This window comes from Psammomys obesus, unplaced genomic scaffold (assembly GCF_907164565.1).
Source record: "Psammomys obesus unplaced genomic scaffold, mPsaObe1.curated_primary_1811, whole genome shotgun sequence".
Classification (NCBI taxonomy): Eukaryota; Metazoa; Chordata; class Mammalia; order Rodentia; family Muridae; genus Psammomys; species Psammomys obesus.
The window spans coordinates 6,861,161-6,875,849 of NW_026585504.1; the positions used below are offsets into that span (position 1 = coordinate 6,861,161).

The 14,689-nt window shown below is 49.9% G+C and overlaps 1 protein-coding gene across 6 annotated transcripts; it reads left to right on the top strand.

Annotated features, from left to right (window-relative positions):
- Nucleotides 1-767: 767 nt before the first annotated feature.
- On the top strand, nt 768-14,424 carry Pdyn (prodynorphin). Of its 6 annotated transcripts, none has more exons than XM_055603502.1 (4): nt 768-1,071; nt 2,296-2,356; nt 11,082-11,230; nt 12,359-14,424. In XM_055603502.1, exons 3-4 carry the CDS (start codon nt 11,099-11,101, stop codon nt 12,971-12,973), a joined length of 747 nt encoding a protein of 248 aa, XP_055459477.1. In that variant the 5' UTR covers nt 768-1,071; nt 2,296-2,356; nt 11,082-11,098; the 3' UTR covers nt 12,974-14,424. The 6 variants fall into 6 exon arrangements, with proteins under 6 accessions (XP_055459477.1, XP_055459485.1, XP_055459493.1 ...); XM_055603510.1 differs by having other exon boundaries at nt 11,085-11,230; XM_055603518.1 differs by lacking the exon at nt 2,296-2,356.
- Nucleotides 14,425-14,689: the final 265 nt, after the last annotated feature.

Consider the following 14,689-nt stretch of genomic DNA (forward strand, 5'->3'; position numbering starts at 1 on the left):
TCAGGGCACGGTGGAGGGTTCACACAACCAGGTGTGTTCCTACCCAGAGCCACACAAAGGCACTTCATAGCCAGTATTCAGAGGAGGGATGTCACAACATTCGTTCCATGTTGCTGCCAGAGAAAACTGAAAACTGAACGGCAGCTCCTGACTGTGAGGAAGGGCAATGCCTGGCATTGACTCAGACAGGTGCCCAAGTCAACTGGCATCCTCAGTCAAGTGTACACTAGCGTACATTACACATGCCAGTGTGTGTGTGTGTGTGTGTGTGTGTGTGTGTGTGTGTGTGTGTGTCCCAGCCAACATGGAGCTGAATGTTCCTCTTCCATAACCAAGAACTCTACTTCGGACACTCCAGGGCATCCTCTGGTTCCTATATTTTGAGGCAGCCTTTGTTTCGTGTCCCAGTATTCCTTTACTTGTGAATCCCACTCCTACTTCATCTCCTGGTCTCTGATAGAGCCTCTGTGGCGGTGGGTCTGCCTCTTTTCTTGCTTTGTCTCAGACATCACCTTTCTCTGTTCCATTCCGTCTGCCGACTTCCTTTTGCCTTTCTCTTTGACTCTCTGCATCTCTCAGTCTTTCTCTGTCCCCTCCTCGGTCTGCCTTTCCCCACCTTTGTCTCTCTTTGCCTGTGACACTCTCCTGAAAATGCTGAAAGTGGTCGAATTTGAAGTGACAAACAGCACTACACTGAGAATCCACCCCCAGACTGCGCGGTAGCATCCTCCTCCACATCACACCACCCGGAGCAGCTATTGTGTCTCACTCAGGCCCAGGAGTTGAGTGGAAGGACTGGGGGTCTGAGCTCTGACTGCTCTGCCACTTCCCCATTGGCTCCTGGCGGCTTGTGCTCTGTGAGCTAGCGCTGAGAGGGCTGAGCCACAGGGGGAGACTCTCGGACATAAAAGGGGGGGTAAGGCTCCAGAACTGCCAGAGGGGGATTGGTAGCCCTCACAGCCTCTTCTGTGGCACTTCTCTGAGCTGGAGTCAGGGTGCCTCCTGATTCTTGGATCAACCACCCTACCATCTGATCAGCCAGAAGCCTACCAGGGACAAAGCAGGGCACAGGTAAGAGCCGCAGGGAGCGCAGACATCCTGGCTCTGCGCATCTACGCTGTGCAGGGAATTGGTGGGAGCCTGGGCTGGGGGAAGTCAGGTTTGGTTCTGATTATTCAGCACAGGAAGTCAGAGTTTCAAGGCTAGCTTATTAAAGCCAGGTCAGTGAGTTCAGACAGCTGCCTGCCCCCTGGAACCTGTGCCCGGTGCAGTCCTGGCTTCCACAGGTACTAGCTGTGCTCTGGCTCTGCCACACGGAAGTCCCCCGAGCTGGTTTTCAGGCTCCGAGGGGGAAAGGGGCAGCCTGGGTGGAAGACCAAGTGGTTCCATTAATTAGCCGGGTTTGAAAGGTCGACATCCTCACTGGACTTAGATTACAAGGGTTGGGAACATTAACGAGGGTGAGGACTCGGCATCTGCCAAGTATCGATCCACACCATCAATGCGTAAAGAAGCGCTGTCCTTTTTATTCTTTTTGAATCATGCTTAATCACTGACAAAGTGCTAATTTCAGTGCTATGATTTTACTCAAAATGAAGTCTGGGTTTCCTTTGATTGAAAGGAGAATGAGGAAAGAAAGTGGGAGCATGGCTGGTTACCCAGCCCGAGCAGGACTTCTCTCGTCTATCTTACTTTGAAAAGACTTGTTGCTTTCACGTAAATTACAGCCACGTTACAGCTGGAGGCAGCTAAGTTAGGCTTGGGGGAAGCTCACCTCAGGAAAGCCGGGGGCTCTGCTATCACAATGCCCACATTCAAGGAAAGTAGTATAACTATTACGAAACCCCAAAGTTTGACATCAGGAAGAAAAAAAAAGCTGGTGAGTTTCAGAGAAGGCGTCTGCAGACAATTCCAAGGTTGAAAAGTAAATTCTGTGATTCGTTACTTTTTCCCCGGGGTATTTTTCTTTTTCTGAGAACCTCTTAAGATTTACAAGTATCCCTTAATAAAGCTCCCAAGCTCTTTAGGTTATTGGCTCTGCTTTCAAGTACCCTCCCACAGATAGCAAAGCCTCATTATCACCCTTCTGCCAAGGGTTGGTGAAATACACACTGCTGTCTTTCTCATCTGACAGGCATTGCTGTCAAGATCTGTTGCAAAACCTTTCAGCTTGTCAGTCCCTTTCTGTTCTTCTCGTGGGGCTCTTACTCCTACGCTCTGCTCACCTTCCTTCTCTGTTCCCCCACTCCCCAGTGCTCCCATTCTACCCCACTTTGTCTTTTGTTGTTTGTGCAGGTCATTCATCACCAGGCTTTGAGATCTGCGTAGGGGGAGCTCTTGAAGTAGCCCCAGCTGGGTGAGTTATGGTGTGTGTGTGTGTGTGTGTGTGTGTGTGTGTGTGTGTGTGTGTGTATACTGACAATCCTGAGCCCTCTGCTTTGTCCTCATTGTGCTAAGTGTGATGGGTGGCAGAGTCCCCTTGTCTCCAGGAGAGGCTGGCCGCTGGGAGCATAGTGTCACATGGAAGCTGTTTTGACCCACTGTTTTTGCCACAGCAGGCGACTCAAGTATTTGGGTCTGGGCAGTTTGAGAAAACATGCGGAAGGCTGTGAAGACTCCCAGGACTTCCTGAGCATTGCCTCAAGAGTTTTCCATGTGTCACCTTAGTGTGTGTGACCCTTTCCCTTTTCGGGTCTTCATTTCCTTACCAATATAAAGAAGATGATATTAATAATGCCCCCCCACATTATTATGCATCGTCTATGGAAGGCTGTATGCACTTGGCACTTGGTAGGAACTCAGTAACTGCTGTTATGATCAACTCTCGAATGACTTAAAATGGCAGGCTTCCACCCCACCCCTGGTTAACCAAGTCCCTCCCTGATATGTCAGCCCACCTCCAGTTTTCCTAGCATCACTTGTCTATCTATTAAATCTCTCCCTCATTCTTAGAGGGGCCAGTAGTTGCTGGTTTGGTTTTAGAGGTTCGCTTTCTGAGCAAGTGTGGTCAGCAGATGATTTCTCTCGCCACTGAGGCTGGTGAGCGATTAGCAGATCTTAGTGGGGTTCACAAGGTGCTAAAACATAGCTGACCACAGTAGGGGGCGACAGTAACATCAGCTGAGCTATGCCCTCAAGTCCTTTGTAGCTCAGCCTGGAACCCACTCCATACTCTCACTAGATCTCAGTTGTCACATCTGTGAAGCAGTTGACATGTGCAGCAGTTTCTCCGACCCTAACCCCAGTGGCCAGAATGCTTGGTCACTAGGGGCAGACATACTCACCCAGGGTAATGTGTCCCCAGTCTTATTCCTACAAAATTCAATTGAACTTGATAAAGGTTTACTGAGCAGTTATTATGTAGCTCAAGTTGCAGATTCAGGGAGGAGCAGGAAAGGATGTTGGCATTTGCCTCATTTTCCTTACATCTTCTTTGCCCCTCCCCTCTCTTTCCCATTCAACCCTCCCCCCCAGCATCTACACTGTCATTGTTGTCCCCGACCCTGGATCCCTTTTCTCTGGTTCTTTATCTCTCTCTGCCCTTTCATTTTCCTTTTGTCTTTTTCCTTATCTTATAACAGTGCCAAATGACAATAAGGGAGGGGATTTATTAACAAATCCAACAGCTGAGAAACATTCCTTTAAAACTGCAGCTAATCATATCCCTGAGACTGGACCATGGTGGTCTGGACTGCAGGACCCATATTTCTATCTGTCCCTGCAAATGTGGTGACCTTGGGGTATGACTTAGTCCTGTACCCATGCTTTGATATTTGCTGAACAAAAGGTTGGCTCATTTTCTGCTCGGGACCCGAGCCATTGTGCAAATGGCTTACACATCCCCTATCAGTGATCATTTCTCAACAAGGAACGTTTCCAAGTTTTGAAGCCTTCCTTTACCAGCCCTTTGGGAATCTATCAAAATGAACTTGTTATTTTCCAATAAAGTGAAAAGTCCTGAAATGGTTTCATCTTCAGGGGTGTGTGAACATCTGGAGGATAGCCAGATGCCATGTGCCCTTATACCTCGGGATAGTTTGTGCAGTCAGCAGATTAACTCTATGCCTAGTTCCTGTCTCTCAGAGTCACTGTATTCCCATCCAGTAAGTGGGGCTGACAGTGTCCAGCTCACTGACGCAGGTAATTCACATAAAAGATAAAGAGCACTTAGCCCCCAGGTGGAAGATGCTGTAGGTTCCAGCCCCGCCACTAGATGGTGCTGTTTCTCTCAGTCCACAGTTTTCCCCTGGAGCCTAAGCCTTTACTGATAGCCTGTCTTGAGGGGCCATCCAGAGGCATCCTGCCTGGCACAGAGCAGTGGCACAATTCTTGATAGATTCCAGAAAGGTTGTCTCTGGAGGGTCACAGAAATGGTGACGTGTTTCAAGGTGGGTGTGAGAGCTGGAGTCCTCCTGACTCATCCTGTGACCTTACACAAGTGACTTCATTCTTACCTTTTCCCATTTCCTCTTCCTCCAAATGGGAACAATCATATGCATACATTGCTGCCAGAGATAATTGTGATGTTAAATCATGCCATTATTATTCCGCCCTGGCTTTTCAAAGAAAATGCTTGCTGCCTCTGGAGCCCTGGCTAACTACAGTAGAAATATCTTCGAGCTGAGGAGAGGGCACAAATCAAATCAAAACAAAACCAACGCTTTCAAGGAATTCTGGATCAAGAGGGAAAAGAGTTTCTCCTTTATTCTGGTTCTTTAACGACACTGTCCAGAGAGAGGGGACGTAGGGGCTGTCTGATGAGGCCATGGTTTTACCTCTCAAGGAGTATTAAAGTCCCAGGTGAGTGGTGACTTTTCTCTTCCTTAATGGGTCCTGCTACCAGTAGTGGCTCTGGATTTGTAGGGTGCAGGATGCGACCCCAGTGTACTGCAGAAAACCCACCTGGCCTTCTGTCAGGAGATGGCTCCAGGAGACCCAGGAAAATTAGCTGAAAACTATCAGACTTGTATAAGTCTAATGAAGCAGGACAGCACATACTTCCTAGGTGAAGGCTCAGATGGTAAACACATTTGGCTTTGCGGGCTGCCCGTGTTTCAGCAGTTGATGATGCTTTTGTTGCTTTTGTTGCTACACCTGTGGGTAGCCGTCAGTGGGGCAGGGGTTCTTCAGACATATGGAACCCATAAAAACCCATAGAATACACCTGTGAAGGGAAAGGGAAGATTCTGATCCTGTGGTCATGGTGTAGGATATATCCAGATTGTCCTTTTCTGTTTGGTAGGATGGTCACACCTCTTTCCCCCACATGTCTGGGCTGTTATGTGTGTGCTGACTGTGCCCTAGGACACAGTGCATGATGTGCCAAGTGAAGAGGATTATGGGAGGGCTCCAGCCTACCTTCCTCCGGGTCACTGGTTGAGGCTCATCTTCATGCTTGCCTTTCTACTTCTCAATACCTTGAAGGCCACAGCTGCGTTGCCTCTGTCTGCCCCAGACAGAGATGTGGCGCAGCTGGTCTGGCTTCCAAGCTCTGTCCATAACAGACAGACCCTGGTGGAAAGGTGGCAATCTCCCTGCCTCACCCTCACTCGGGAGCCACCTGACATCGCTCAGTCATTTGAATATCCTTTAAAGGTGCCAGAAAAACCAAAACAAGATAAAACAAGACAACCACAGCTCTCATCTTAAAGGGAATAAGAGTTTATCCCGGAGCCACCTTAAGTGACCATGGCCTGGGAAAACAGAAGCACGGAAACTCCATGTTCTGATGTGGAGGAAGTTTCATGAAGTTTTACAGTTTTACAGAACAAAGAAAGCCATAAATCAAGGAAAACTTAAAATACGTTGGTGGGTACATCAGAGGTGCAGGTAGAGGAAGATGGGGGAAGCTTTTCCATAGGCCCAAGATGCTACCTGATGACTTTCTTAGCTTTCGGGTCTGCAAAGAGAATAGATTCTAAAGGTCTTTTACTTATTAGTCACAGGATGTTACTTCTGACACAGAGGTGGGCAAGGGATGGTTGTTCTGGGGGCTAAAGCTAACCCAAAATAAGGAAATTAGCCTCTCCACAGTGCTGAACTTCTAATCGGCTAATCAGTTTGTAAATACAGCTGCTTTTCAGGAGTTATGTGTTCACAAAAAGGAGGAAATAAGATGGGGGTGGTCTCAAGGCCAGTGTGTAAAGACACATTTTACCTCAGGGATCAAGCCAGGGAGCTGGACGTCTGTTCACAAGACAAGAGAACTTCCCTTCTTCAGAAAGCATGAAGGAACAGCAGCACCTCTAGGGATTCGGAGCTAATGCGCACAAGCTTGGTACAGTAGGCTCCTGAGAGGTAGAGGCTGTTACAGAATTGCTATGGCCGTGAGGACACCAGCTCTGCCTTCCACACAGCAGGCCCCCATGCAGATCAGAGAATATATCTGGCCACATGCCGGGCCTATGTCCTTTTTGCTTTTTTTTCCCTTCCCTTGTAGCCCACATGAGACCAGACCACTGCATTCGTACTTTCTTATTTAAAATGCCTTGTGTGAGCCACCCATGGGCTTAGCGCGCCCACATGGACTCTCATTTGATTGCGAACCCTCACAAGCTTTGTTATTAGTTCCACTGTGTAGCAGAGAAAACTGATACATAGCAAAGTCAGTTTTCCCCAAGTGTGGTTAAGTGTCTAGCTGGAATCTGTACTCGCAACAAACTCAGTGTGCCTTCATCTGGCTCAGGCAGGATTGGAGGCCTCACCTTTCTCAAAATCACTGAAGCCCTCTCCCTTTAAGCTGCTTTTACAAGTTGCTTGAGTTGGCTGTCCAAGTGTGGCAGATACAAATGTCTGTTAGGTGCTCGGCAGGAGCAGTGGGGTCTGGTCTGAGTGTGTGTCCCCCTCATAACGAGGGACAAAATGCCGTTCCAATGTCTCAAAGGCTTTTAACTTTATTTTCTTTTTCCAAGCAACTTGGAAATTGAACTTTCTCTCTTTTTTTCAATTAAAAAAAAAAAGTCTCCATTTTAAAATGTCTGTTCATTCACCCATTCACCCAACAAACTTGTATGGAGCTCCTGGTCTCATTTGAATCCTAGATGACGTTCTGGGACACCAACCATTTATCATTCATCCATTCATCTGCTCAGCTTCTCATCCATCCACACATCGATCCATCCTTCCATCCATCCATCCATGTATGTGTACATCAGTCCATCCATGCGTTGATAGTACAAACTTCCCCAGTCTGCTCATGACATTTCTAAACAAATGAAAACTGTAGCTAGGCCCACAGGCTGGCAGGAACTGGCCTCTGCCCCTTCTTGGTATCAGAACTCCAGCTTCTCCTTTACGTGGTTTTCTCAATGCCTCCCTGCCATGGGCAAATACACTGTGCATACTCAGGCTGCGGGAACTTTGTATTTACAAAACCCCCTCTTGTGTTAGACTCAGACAGTCAGAGGTAACCACGTCCTGCAGCTAGCCTGGGTAGCTGCAGGAGCTCTGAGGAGGGGTCAGGTGCAGACAGACTTCCTGGTTTCATACCTGAGGCTGAGTTCTAAAGAAGGGATGTTAGTCAGGTCAAAAGGAGTGGCTAACAGGTGTTTGAGGGTTAGGGACAGCAGTCATGAGTCCTTGGTTGTGACACTGAAGTGGCTTGGGTAAGCCCGGGTCAGGCAGAACACACAGCAGGCTGCCTGTGCGCTGTGGATTTGCTAGGATGCTGTGGACAGATTACGTCATCTTTTTGCGCCTCCATGTTCTCTCTACTTTGGGAAAACTATTGGTTTCAGCCTTAAGGCGTTATCTTGAGGACTGCCTCACAAATTGCTGCGTACAGGATGAGCACAGCCACGCGTACCGTGTGCCCTTACCAACTGCAAGCTCTGTGTGTAGGGAAGGATGGTGGGTGTGGGCAGAAGGGTCAGACCTCTGGGAGGCATTGCAGAGCCCGAAGGGCTGGTGCAGAGCTGGGTAGCGACCTATCAAAGGGACGTGTCAGGAGAGTCCCTGGCTACCGTGCAGACTGTATTCAGGCAGATAGGCTTGAATCAGGTCCAGAACCAGGCAGAGGCAGAAGACTGCAGCGTGGGCCAGGGAGATGGAGGAGCATGGGCGGTCACCATCGGATGAGAAGGCAAGTTCTACAGGAGACTCCTCAGGTGCCGGTTTCCCTTGGGCTATGCCCAGGGGAAGTCTTGGGAAGCCTTAGTTTTCTCATTGTACAGCAGGCATGGTAATAGCACTCAGGCCTTCAGTTGCTATTCAGTGCAGTGGTTAGTTCAAGAGGCTGCTCAGAAGGCCAGGTACTTAGCTACTTCATCACCTACGTCATTATACAGAAGCTGAGGGAGAGGAAAAGAGGCTGGCACTGGCTCTGTATAGAGAGGTCGAAACTGGCTCTCTTTTAGAGCTCAGTGGTGTGGGAAGTCTCCCAACCCCTGACGCGGGCTTTCCAGTGGGTTTAATTTGCTCGAATCTTATAGCATGCCAGGCCTATTATCATCAGTATCAGAGACAAAAAAAAAAAAAAGCCATTTATTTTGTCTGCATGTAAATGGTGCGTTCGCTTACCCAGAACTCAGATTTTTCTCCTCTGATAGACAACAGGAAAAACCCGAGAGGAAAAGAGACACACAAGGTATGCGAATACAGTGCTCTGTGTTTCCCCCTCCACGCTTCCCTGCGCCTGCAGCAGTGGGGCCCGGGCTCAAGAGAAGCACATGGGCCTGCATTCTGGCCTACAGTTGGGTATAACCCTGGGCAAGTTACCAAGTTCCTAAGCCCCAGTTTTCTCGTCTCGAAGGCGGGCAAAAGATGACGTAATCTGTCCACAGCATCCTAGCAAATCCACAGCGCACCCCTCAGCTGGTGGGTAGACTAAGCCTGGAGCACAGTCAACGCTCTCTGTTGCTGGGACTCATGGAAGACTTAGTGGTTGATGACTCAAACCCGTTCTAGAAACTGCAATTATTGGGTGGAGAGAGTCAAGAGAGTGGGCCCTGCGCCCCAGCTTCTTTCACGGCTCGGGGCAGGGTGCGGGCCACTCCCAGCAAGAGAAGCGACCGCAGGGGCTTAGGGCAGCAGCAGCTCAAAATGGCAACTGAGATGATGGATGGGGAGCCTGCTGCATGCGTTAGGAGATGAGACCTGTCCTGGGGTGCATCCTAGAGGTTTGGCTCAGGGGTAGACTATTTGGAGCCCCTGAATATGAGCAGAAGCAGAGCAGTTCGCAGGAACCCGGAGAGAAGGTGGATGAGACAGCAGGTCAGGGTGTATGGGCAGGAAAAGAGGAAAGCCCCAGCTGGCTGGCTAGGGGTCTCTGGGGCATCACAGTTCCATTTGTAAGAGCTACATAGTGATTTGACTTATGGAGAATTGACTGGTGAGGCTGGAGTGATGATTCAACTGTTAGGAGTGAACACTGCTTTTGCAAAGAACCCAACTTTGGTTCAGACAACTCCCAGATGCCTGTCACTCCAGCTCCATGGGTGCAGGCACCTCCACAGGCACCTGAAGGATCGCATATAACCTACTCCACACACAGACATGTAATTAGAAATAAAATGAATATTTTTAAAGTTGACTGTGAAAGGAGCAACATTAATTTTTTACTTTAGTTGAAACACAATTCCATTATTTTCCGCTTTCCTTTCCTCCCTCCAGTCTTTCTCATGTCCCTTCTCTCCAACCCCTCACATCTTCGCTCCTCTAAAGAGACAACTTTTAACAGGCTTTCTTATACGCCATCAGTTCATCTGTCAAGCATTTACAAAAAGCCTACCATGTGCTGGCTGGAGTTTTAAATGCTAGGATAGGAAGTTAAGACAGCCAAGGTCCCTGCCTTTGAAAGCTAATGTTCTAGTTGAGGAAGCGGTACAAGCAGATACTTCAGCTAGAGTGAGCCTTTCTGGCCCTGTGACATTTAGTTTATTGAATTCAGGGAAGAGGGTCTTGTGAAAACCTCAGGTCAGAAAACTTCAGAGAGAGAGGAAGAAAAGGCACAAGGGTCCTGAGGCAGGAGCAAGCTTAGCCTGTTAGAGGCCCACAAACAAGTATTACAGAGGAGGCAGGCATTAGTCTTTGTTCAGAACGCTTGTGTGTGTGCGTGTGCGCATGCGCCATGCCTGGAGAGGGAGAATGCTCACACAGCTAGTTAGGGGGTGTGCTTCTATGATGGAAGAGGTACAAGTTCCTGGCAGGTGAAACCTAGTCAAAGAAGGGAATGACAAATAGCAAGAGGAGAGAAAAGGGTCTCCGGGAAGAGGAAGCAGCGTGCTCAAGGTGAGGCAGAGCCTGGCATATTTATGAAAGCAGATCCCAGATCTGACTGTTGGGGTTAAGGATGGGGCCAGACTGAGGCATGCATGACATCGAGGGCAGAGGGTGAGGCCTCACTCCACCTGATGGGTGTCATCTCGGAACGAATATGCTGAGAAGGGTAGTCTGTGCTATAATCAGAGAAGCTAAGGCGGAGGCCAGCATGGAGAGAGGGTGAAAGTGAAGCACCTGTCAGAGTGAGGAGGAATGCCGAGGCAAAAGAGGAGAGTTTCAAAGACCTTGTTAAAACAAACAAACAAAAGAGAAAGAGCAGGAGTGTTCACTCAGCAGTGCAAGGATTGCTTCTAGCTTAGCTTAGACAGACATAGAGAAAAAGAGAGACAGACAGAGACAGAAACAGAGACACAGACAAAGACAGAAACAGAGAGGCAGAGAGAAAGAGAGAGAGAAGTGCAGGAAGAGCACATTCCAACCTCTGGACTCAGCACATAGCAACAAACCTTGAAGGTAGACAGGCCAGACACGGGCTTACTGGCCTCCTAGCTGTGAAGAATCACTTCCCTGTGCCTCAGTTTCTCCATCGGTCAAGTAAAGACTACAGCATAGCCTGCCTCGCAGAGCAGTTGCATGGATTGTCAATAGAGACAAGATCCCAGGATGCAGCAATTACTCAGCATCCAACTGTTCCTTGTTCCCTGGCCTTGACTCCGACGTTACCTCCCTAGTTCCTGTGTCCTTGACTACAGGATAGGAAGGAGAATGCCAGCCTCAGGCTGCTCTTACGTGAGACGTGAGTAAGAGATATGGCCTTGTCAGCTCAGGACACGCTTCACCATCTTGTCCTTTTCTCTCTCCAGCAGAAGAGTGAGACAGAATGGCGTGGTCCAGGCTGATGCTGGCAGCTTGCCTCCTCGTGATGCCCTCTAACGTCGCCACGGACTGCCCATCCCTGTGCTCCCTGTGTGCAGTGAGGACTCAGGACGGACTCCATCCCATCAACCCCCTGGTAGGTCTCAGCAAGGCTTCTCCATACCATTCTATTTGTGAGTGGAGCCCAGAGAAGGGGGGTTGTACACCTGGGCAGCCGTGGCTCTGTTGTATCTGCTGTTTGCTGGTACACACGGTCTCCTGCCCTCCGGACTGCTGGGTACCAGAGTCTGATGTCTAGTTCCCACTGCGCTCTAGATTTCATCACCATGGCTCTCCCAGGTCTGTACAGAGACCACGTTTCTAGGCAGCCAAGTGCCTGGCAACAGGGTGTAGACATGGGGTGCTGGCTCTGCAGTCTGGAGCTCTGGGGACACATTCCAAAGCTTCCTTTACTAGCTGATGGGCAGACTCCAAATTCAGTCTCCTGGCAGAGGCTGTCCCCTTGACCCTGTCAGGATCTCCTTGGTGGGCTGGGAGCCAAACCCCCTCTCGTGGGCCTGAGATGTTTTGCCGGGTCTGTTGATGTTATTTTGAGTCACGCCTTCCCATCCATCTCACCTGGCACCGCAGAAGGACCGCAGTCCTGTTTGCTGGCTGAACTGTGGCAGACAACGGTCAGGCTTCGGCCCTTTCCAGCTCCCTTCCCCCGGGACTCTTCCCCGAGTCTCCCTTTCCCCCTCCACACAATGAGAACCGATCCCCTGAGATCATGATAAGTGTTTGATGTCTGTCTAGTCCATATTCGTTGTGTGTAGGCCTCACACGGTAGGCCCGCACTCACTCTTAGGAAAGCAGTGCGGCTCAGCGTGGAGACTCCCGCGCGGCGGACCTTCAGAACTCAAGCTGCAGCCTTACTCACGACTGTCAGCATCCTCACAGTCATCAATGCTCCCTACTGCACCATGGAGTGGAGCCTACGGTCCCCCAGCACACACACCCTCAGGCGACCCGTTCCCTGCGCACTTTCTTTCTGCTGCTCTGAACCTCTCTTGTCTGTAAAGTGTGGGCAGCCCCCTCCACGCCTGGTGGAGGTGGGGAGGGAACGCATAGGCACAGGACAATTGGAAGATCTTGATTCTACTTTTGGCATTGCCGCCTGTGTCTCTGTGCCTTTGGGATGGAGGTCTAGTCTCTGTAGGTCTGAATTCTCATGCCTCACATGATGACAGTCATCGAGTGACTCTTCTCCTTTGTATCCTTTCAGATCTGCTCCCTGGAGTGCCGGAACGTGGTGCCGCCCGCAGAAGAGTGGGAGAGGTGCCAGGAGTTTTTGTCCTTCCTTGCCCTTTCCGCCTCCGGCCTCCGTGGCGAAGATGCCTCGAAGAACGAGGCTGCTTTGGAGGAAGGCTTCAGCACCCTGACCAAGCTCCTGGAGCCTCTCCTGAGGGAGCTGGAGAAAAGCCGGTTTCTTACCAGCCTCTCAGAGGAGAAGCTCAGGGGTCTCTCCGGCAGGTTTGGCGACGGAAAGGAGTCTGAGCTGATGGGTGCTGATGAGATGAATGATGGAGCCATCCAGGCCGGCACGCTCCGTTTCAATGATGAGGACTTGGGCAAACCGGCCAAACGCTATGGCGGCTTTTTGCGCAAATATCCCAAGAGAAGCTCCGAGATGGCTGGGGACGAGGATGGGGGCCAGGACGGGGATCGGGTAGGGCATGAGGACCTGTACAAACGCTATGGGGGCTTTCTGCGGCGCATTCGCCCCAAGCTCAAGTGGGACAACCAGAAGCGCTACGGCGGCTTCCTGAGGCGTCAGTTCAAGGTGGTGACCCGGTCCCAGGAGAACCCCAACACCTACTCTGAAGATGTAGATGTTTGATCTTCCCCGCCATGGAGTTGGGTCAGCTTCCCCCGACCTCTGCCCGTGCTAGAGCCCACTCCATCCTCGTGTGATTTTGCCCCATCTCTTGCTCCATCCAGCACTCACATGAAGACATCCGCGCCCACCCCGCCCTGTCCTGCCCAGGAGCAGTGCTTACTTGCAATCAGTGACAGAGAAGAGTGGAGGTCCCCTACCAGTGTGCCCAGTGGCCAGTTCAAACCCCTAGACCTCTAAATTACCACTAGTAGCGACAGCTGTTTTACATCAGCCCAACCACTCTGTCCCTGTGACCCCACCCCCACCCCAGAATCCAGAGAAACTGTTCTTTGTACCTGTAGGTCTGTGATCTCCAAACTTCACTGATCACATCCTCCTCTCAGATGGAAAAGGAGCACTTCCCGATAGTTTGCATATGAAACACGAGTAGAAACTTAAAAAAGACATATGCAAATGCAAATCCAAACTGTATTCTCAGTACCAGAGGCTCTTGTTAAGGACCCTACTCTGGAGGCCACAAGCTGAATGAAAAGCCTTTTTGGGGACAGGAATTATGAGTCCAGAGAGGCCAGGCTTCTGGCATGCTAAATGTTCCGTCTGGGCATCCAGAGTTCTCAGGGTTTCAAGTGTGTGTCTGGAAAAGCCTGGCTCCTAGACCCTGGGCTAAGGTGGTGCCTCTCCTAAAGGAGTGAGAGCCCCTTGCTTGTGATGAGAAGCTATCCTTCTGAAGGGGTGAGCAAAACAAACTAATTTGTTCTGTACAACAAATTCAGAATTGGGGCCAGTTCCCAGAGCCCTCATTAAAAGCCATCAGTCTCACACTTCTACCCCAGGAGGAGCTGATCAGAGTGGAGCGGATGGGCTGAGCACAGCTGTGTTCTTCAGTAGCTGAGTTGGCTGCAGGAGCTGGAGCCATTTGACTGAGCCATTTGGCCCAGCATATGCACTGGCACTGGGAAAGGGGAGCCAGAGGCAGTCGCTGAAGGAGAGACTGTCCCATCTCAACACTCATAGAGAGAGAGAGAGAGAGAGAGAGGCAAATGATTGAGTGTTCAAGAACAAGTAGATTCCCTTGATTCACATAACCCAGAATCAGAGGCAAGGTCCTCTTTGGATTCAGATCTCCCTGTCTCCAGGCAGATTTTTAGATTGCTGGGTGAAGGAGATGGGGCCTGGTGGGAGAGGAAACAGACTGCATGTGCATGTTTGCAGAAGATGTCTCCAGAGCTCCTCGCCACACAGAGGCCGCAGCCTGTAGAGCTCTTTCATGTGTTCTGAAGTGTGTAGATTGTCTTAGGGTGGCTTTGTATGCTGTGTCTTAGGGTGGCTTTGTATGCTGCTTAAAAACCACATTCACCCAACTTACTTGGAATGTGTGAGTCCTTAATAGGCCTGTGTAGTTCCCTGCTTTCCTGGAATAATAAATAAAATTATGCTGATAACTTGATGTGTTGGCATGAATATATCCAAGTGGTCTCCAGAGAGAGTGTACTGCATCATATGTGCATACATGTCATGTACATACATATACTTACTATACAGGTGTGTATACACACATGTATAGTTGTATTGGAGGACTGAACCTGGTGCCTCATGCGTGATAGGCAAGCACTCTACCTCCAAGCTATAACTCCAGCCCCTGTAGTCACATTAGAAAACAAAGTGTGGAATAACAGAAAGCAAGATTCCACAGATTCAAGTCTGTAAGTTCGGTCT